This window comes from Salvelinus namaycush, unplaced genomic scaffold, assembly GCF_016432855.1.
Source record: "Salvelinus namaycush isolate Seneca unplaced genomic scaffold, SaNama_1.0 Scaffold2704, whole genome shotgun sequence".
Lineage (NCBI taxonomy): Eukaryota > Metazoa > Chordata > Actinopteri > Salmoniformes > Salmonidae > Salvelinus > Salvelinus namaycush.
Genome location: NW_024059569.1, coordinates 27,671 through 33,838, shown reverse-complemented (window position 1 = coordinate 33,838; position 6,168 = coordinate 27,671). Strand labels below are relative to the sequence as shown.

General features: G+C 51.4%; 1 protein-coding gene across 1 annotated transcript in view; it reads left to right on the top strand.

The window, feature by feature from the left end:
- Positions 1-1,573: 1,573 nt before the first annotated feature.
- Positions 1,574-6,168, top strand: part of LOC120039427 (rho guanine nucleotide exchange factor 26-like) — a 32,201-nt gene continuing 27,606 nt past the window's right edge. Inside the window, exons 1-3 of the mRNA XM_038984832.1 lie at positions 1,574-2,869; positions 3,553-3,604; positions 3,752-3,891. Coding sequence (XP_038840760.1) covers positions 1,652-2,869; positions 3,553-3,604; positions 3,752-3,891 — 1,410 coding nt within the window. The 5' untranslated portion in view covers positions 1,574-1,651. The remainder of the gene's footprint in view (positions 2,870-3,552; positions 3,605-3,751; positions 3,892-6,168) is intronic.

Below are 6,168 nucleotides of genomic sequence, written 5' to 3'. Positions count from 1 at the left end.
TAGGCTACTGGTGCCGTGGTAAAGGAACGACCTTGCCCTTGACCCAGTTCCATTACACTAAGAGTTAGTGGATGAAGGCTTATTCTGTAGGGGGGAGTGTTAAGACCCCCGACTGAACATGAACTTGCATCGCTTGCGGTATGGTTTTGGAAGCATAAGGACCTTGTCTTTAATATCAGTGAGAAATAATTGAGTAAAAAGTTAAATTGATCCACACACATTGATAGAGTTAGGGATAGTGTTCCCACCAGCGCTTGGTTTGGGATGAAATGAGTGCAGGTGTCTTTTTCCAATTCAGTCCATTTGACTATGTTCGCCAAAGTTCACAAATAACATTATGCTATAGAGACCTCTGATTATTCAATTAAGGGTTTATACAAATTTTCCTTGACTTTTAATCAATTGTTCATGACTATTAGTATAGCCTACGTGGAAAAAGTAATCATTATTGACACTGGAAGGCTGCAGTGACTGATCCCATGTAGACCTACCATTGTCCTGCCATTGTTCCCTCGATCAAGGCACTTAACCCCCCACAAAGTACAAATGCACTGTTAGTCAGTGGTGAAAAAAGTACCCAATTTTCATACCTGAGTAAAAGTAAAGATACCTTAAAAGAAAATGACTCAAGTGAAAGTTACCCAGTAAAATACTACTTGAGTAAAAGTCTAAAAGTATTTGGTTTTAAATGTACTTCAGTTTCAAAAGTAAATGTACAAATAATTTCAAATTCCTGATATTAGAGCAAACCAGACAACACAATTTTCTAGTTTTTTAAATGTATGGATTGACAGGGGCACAGTTCAACACAGACAAAATTCACAAATTCAGGCTGGTACATTTTCAATCTGCGCAATCTGGAACAGGCTACGGTCACTCACAGACTAGCGGCAAATAAACGTGAACAATGCGGAATCAGACAATTCATGCCCACACTCAATTGCTATTCAGTTCTCGACTTTCATTCCGTTTTTGGTCAATGTTTTTGCGCGTCAATCTGGGCTAATTTAGGCTACTTCGTTTTAAAGAGGAGCCGGTACGCAATTCCCCCAAAATTGAAGTGCCGGTAGGTCTCTCTGGCCCAGGTCAAGCACTGGTTCCCACGCGGACATATCTCCACGTTACAGCGCTTGTTTACGGAAAACAACCGGAAGACGAGGCGACCACCTGTGCTATCTAGCGTACACCTGTGTGTAAGCATAACGTGGAAAGTGTAGTTTCATTGGATGGAGACACCCATAGCTGTATGGGTCTATGCAAAACTTCATTCTCGCTGATTAAAGATAAGGGCAATATATATGTGTCGAAAGCCATATCGCAAGTGATTATTAACGACGTTTCGAAACGTTAAAACACAGCGTCGGAATTGTAGGTCACAGGAGGCTCATGGGCAAAGTGAATGGCTGAGAACTGTAAGAAGGCAGAATGCTGCCTAGAGTTTTCAAGAGCTAAGGAGTGACCCAACTTGTGACCTCAGACAGACCTAACCCTGAAAAGTAAGGACTCACTATGCTACCCCTCCAGCTTTGATTTTGATAGATCTCTCTCTCTCTGTGTTTACAACCAGGGGTTATTGCAGTTGTCTTCGGGGTTGGACCAGTTGGGTCAGACGAGAGACTCCACAGTGACAAAGAAGAGTGATTGACGCACCATGGAGGGTGGGAACGATGTGGATCTGTCCAACAGTAACATCACCCCGCTGTGGAAGCGGCGCTCAGCCAATCACACTGGCCCCAGCAAGCTAAAGGCCCGGCCCCTCAGCTACCAGATAGACGGAGTCCACATGACTGACTTCCCCGTAGAGGACAACAAGTGCAGTTTTACCCTGAGCCAGCCTGCAGAGAGACTGGTGGCTACGCCGGGAGGGGGGATGGTCATTCTGAAGCACGTTCTCAACCAACCCACCAGGAAAACACGGGTAGTCAGGAGTATAAGCATTGGACATCTGGCCAAAGGACGTTTCTCTCTGTCCAAGTTCAAATCGGAGGATGATACGTCTCTGTCATTGAACAGTAAGGCATGCCACGGTGGGAGTGTTGATCATGTGTGGTCGGACAAGCCGCTGCTGGACACCCAGAATCGACTATCCAGCCCGTTCACTCTCACCGCTCACAGGGACCAGATAGTGTTTGGGACGAGCCCTTCACCGCCGGACTCTGCCTCCCCCAATAACAACCACCACCATAACCAGTCCTCCCCTTCTTCCTACCACCCCTTAACTCCTGTCCCCTCTCCCCCTAACCCCAGCCCCTCTCCCCCTAGTCTCCACACCCCTACCCCATCCCACAGCTCCACCTCCAGTATCAACTCCCTCTCTTCCCTCATCTCCACCCCTTCTGACCTCCCCACACCTCACAGCCCCTCCTCTGCTGACATGTCTGCCCCCTCTCCTTCCCCCTCTCATTCCCCCACTCCCAGCCTCTCTCCCTCCATCTCCCTATCTCCTCCTCCCTCCATTGTCCTCAGCACCCACAGTGCAGCTGCCCTGAAGATGGGCACACAGCAGCTGATCCCCAAAGGGCTGGCATCCCTGAGCAAGGCCTCTCCTGCTGGGGTACAGAGCCAGGGCCTGGGGGGTCTGCTGGGCCTGGATCCTACCAAGCGGGCCCTGCGAGCCCTTAGCATGGTGGAGACTGGATCCTTCTTCTCCACTGGTGTAGGGTCCGGGGGAGGAGGGACAGACCAGGATGAGAGCCCTGGGACTCTGAAGAGAGGGTTGAGGTCTACCTCGTACAGGAGAGCAGTGGTGAGTGGAGTGGAAATGGAAATACCATCTAATGACCTCAAGTCCCATCGTTTGTCCCAACCTGTACTCAAAGGACTACAGGAGGTCAAGGAGAGACCTACCAGCCCTGGGAAGAAGAACAAGGTAGGAAGACATGTAATGAAGCCATTATTTTCCAGTAAATTGTCATTACTATTATCTGCTATGTCACGATACCGTTCTACCCTTGCTTTGCCCCATGTGCCTCGATATTACTGTCTCTTACCTTGCAGTCACACTGTACAGTTTACTAACACTCATCTGCCTGATGGATTCATGTTTGATGAATTATTCTCCTGAAGTTAAGACCAGGACCAAAGTCCACAGCTAACTTGGAGTTGGAACATTATCAGGAGCCGCTTGTGTTGAAGTCATGCTAATAGTGAAGGCCTATGATTACAACACACATACACTTCAGTCCACTGCTCTGTAATTAGGCAGGTCAGTGCAGAGGTCAGGGGTCAAGAGCAGGTCCCAGGGGAGACCTACTTATCCCCCTCATTTAGAATCTGACAGATGTGGGTTTATAAAGTAATTCATAACCAGGTTTGGCTAATAAAGCATCATTTGGGATATTGTGCTGACTGCTCATGATAACGGATCTAGTGACAGTCTCAGTTCAGAGTGTTAATATACAGTACGGCTGGGGCAGGGACCGCTGATCCTGGGTCTGTTATTAATATTGACAGTCTCAGTTCAGAGTGTTAATATACAGTACGGCTGGGGCAGGGACCGCTGATCCTGGGTCTGTTATTAATAGTGACATGGGGTCTTGTTCTGTGTCTCAGAGTCCTGATAAGAAGCCAGGACTGATCACACAGAGGACATTTGACAGTGAAGGTGAGTGACACGTCTCTGTCTTGGTCATGTATATGAACTGGTGATGCCTGTGACTTTCTGTACACACGTTTGAGGTCTTGCTGTCAATGGGCACTGTACTAATGTGATTCAACCTGTCTCAACCTGTCTGTCTGTGGTGTGATCCAGAGGAGGAACTGTATCAGAACTACCAGGAGAAAGCTCTTCACAATGATTCTGATGAGGACCAGTCCAGAGAGCCCAAACCTGACGACCGCATCGTGATGCAGTACAGACCCATACGCACCTCCTGGAGCCAACTCAGTGTGGTGAGACACACACACACACACACACACACACACACACACACACACACACACACACACACACACACACACACACACACACACACAGTGAATCGTGGTGCAGTGCCTCTCATACAATACAGAGACAAACACAGGGCCTTGTTGGGAAATGGACTGCCAGTGCTGTGAGGGATGTTGTCACATCTGGTCTGGCTGCAGTCCTTACCCATCCTCCATCTCTCTCTCTTTCTCCTACTCTGTCTGTGACTGTCTGTCTCTCCCTGTCTCTTCATTACTCTCGGTCTAGATAGAGAATTAAAACAGGGATAGGGAGGGAAGAGGGATGGTGAGGGAGCAGGAGGGGAAGGGGAGGGAGCAGGTTAGGAAGGGGAGGGAGCAGGATAGGAAGGGGAGAGTGAGGGAGAAGGAGGGTGAGGGAGCAGGAGGGTGAGGGCGCAGGATATGAAGGGGAGAGTGAGGGAGAAGGATAGGAAGGTGAGGGAGCAGGATATGAAGGGGAGTGTGAGGGAGCAGGGGAGGGAGCAGGAGAGGAAGGGGAGGGAGCAGGAGAGGAAGGGGAGGGAGCAGGAGAGGAAGGGGAGGGTGAGGGAGCAGGATAGGGAGGGTGAGGGAGCAGGATAGGAAGGGGAGAGTGAGGGAGAAGGATAGGAAGGGGAGAGTGAGGGAGAAGGATAGGGAGGGGAGGGTGAGGGAGCAGGATAGGGAGGGTGAGGGAGCAGGATAGGAAGGGGAGGATGAGGGAGAAGGATAGGAAGGGGAGGGTGAGGGAGCAGGATAGGGAGGGTGAGGGAGCAGGATAGGGAGGGGAGAGTGAGGGAGAAGGATAGGAAGGGGAGGGTGAGGGAGCAGGATAGGAAGGGGAGGATGAGGGAGAAGGATAGGAAGGGGAGGGTGAGGGAGCAGGATAGGGAGGGTGAGGGAGCAGGATAGGAAGGGGAGAGTGAGGGAGAAGGATAGGAAGGGGAGAGTGAGGGAGAAGGATAGGAAGGGGAGGGTGAGGGAGCAGGATAGGGAGGGTGAGGGAGCAGGATAGGAAGGGGAGAGTGAGGGAGAAGGATAGGAAGGGGAGAGTGAGGGAGAAGGATAGGGAGGGTGAGGGAGCAGGATAGGAAGGGGAGGGTGAGGGAGCAGGATAGGAAGGGGAGGGTGAGGGAGCAGGAGAGGAAGGGGAGGGTGAGGGAGAAGGATAGGAAGGGGAGAGTGAGGGAGCAGGATAGGGAGGGTGAGGGAGAAGGATAGGAAGGGGAGGGTGAGGGAGCAGGATAGGGAGGGTGAGGGAGCAGGATAGGGAGGGTGAGGGAGCAGGGTAGGAAGGGGAGGGTGAGGGAGAAGGATAGGAAGGGGAGAGTGAGGGAGAAGGATAGGGAGGGGAGGGTGAGGGAGCAGGATAGGGAGGGTGAGGGAGCAGGATAGGAGGGTGAGGGAGCAGGATAGGAAGGGGAGTGTGAGGGAGCAGGATAGGAAGGGGAGGGTGAGGGAGCAGGATAGGAAGGGGAGGGTGAGGGAGAAGGATAGGAAGGGGAGGGTGAGGGAGAAGGATAGGATAGGGAGGGTGAGGGAGCAGGATAGGATAGGGAGGGTGAGGGAGCAGGATAGGAAGGGGACGGTGAGGGAGCAGGAGGGGGTGAGGGAGCAGGAGGGGGTGAGGGAGCAGGAGGGGGTGAGGGAGCAGGGTAGGAAGGGGAGGGTGAGGGAGCAGGGTAGGAAGGGGAGGGTGAGGGAGCAGGGTAGGAAGGGGAGGGTGAGGGAGCAGGGTAGGAAGGGGAGGGAGCAGGGTAGGAAGGGGAGGGTGAGGGAGAAGAAAGGGAGGGTGAGGGAGCAGGAAAGGAAGGGGAGGGTGAGGGAGCAGGAGAGGAAAGAAGGGAGAAAGATCTGGGGCAGCAGACTGAGCGCACCACCCGGCATGGCGCCACCTTTTTGGCAAACACCAGAGATTCTTCTCAATGAAACAATGTTGAACATGTTCTTCCTGGAGTGCGTTGTGGTGACTCCAATTATGACGGGATCCAGTTTGGGCCCAGAATGGTAGGAGAGAAGAACGGAGAAAAAGGAGGGGAGCAAATGCTTTCTTCCACTTAGGTGTTCTGTCTCCTTGTTGATGTTTACTCTTATCTGGAGCTGCTGAGAGAGAGAGAGAGACTCTGTGACAGGGCAGGCTGTAGTGTTTTATAGTATTTAGATGTTACGCTGTGACAGGGCAGGCTGTAGTGTTTTATAGTAGTTAGATGTTACACTGTGACAGGGCAGGCTGTAGTGTTTTATAGTAGTTAGATGTTACAC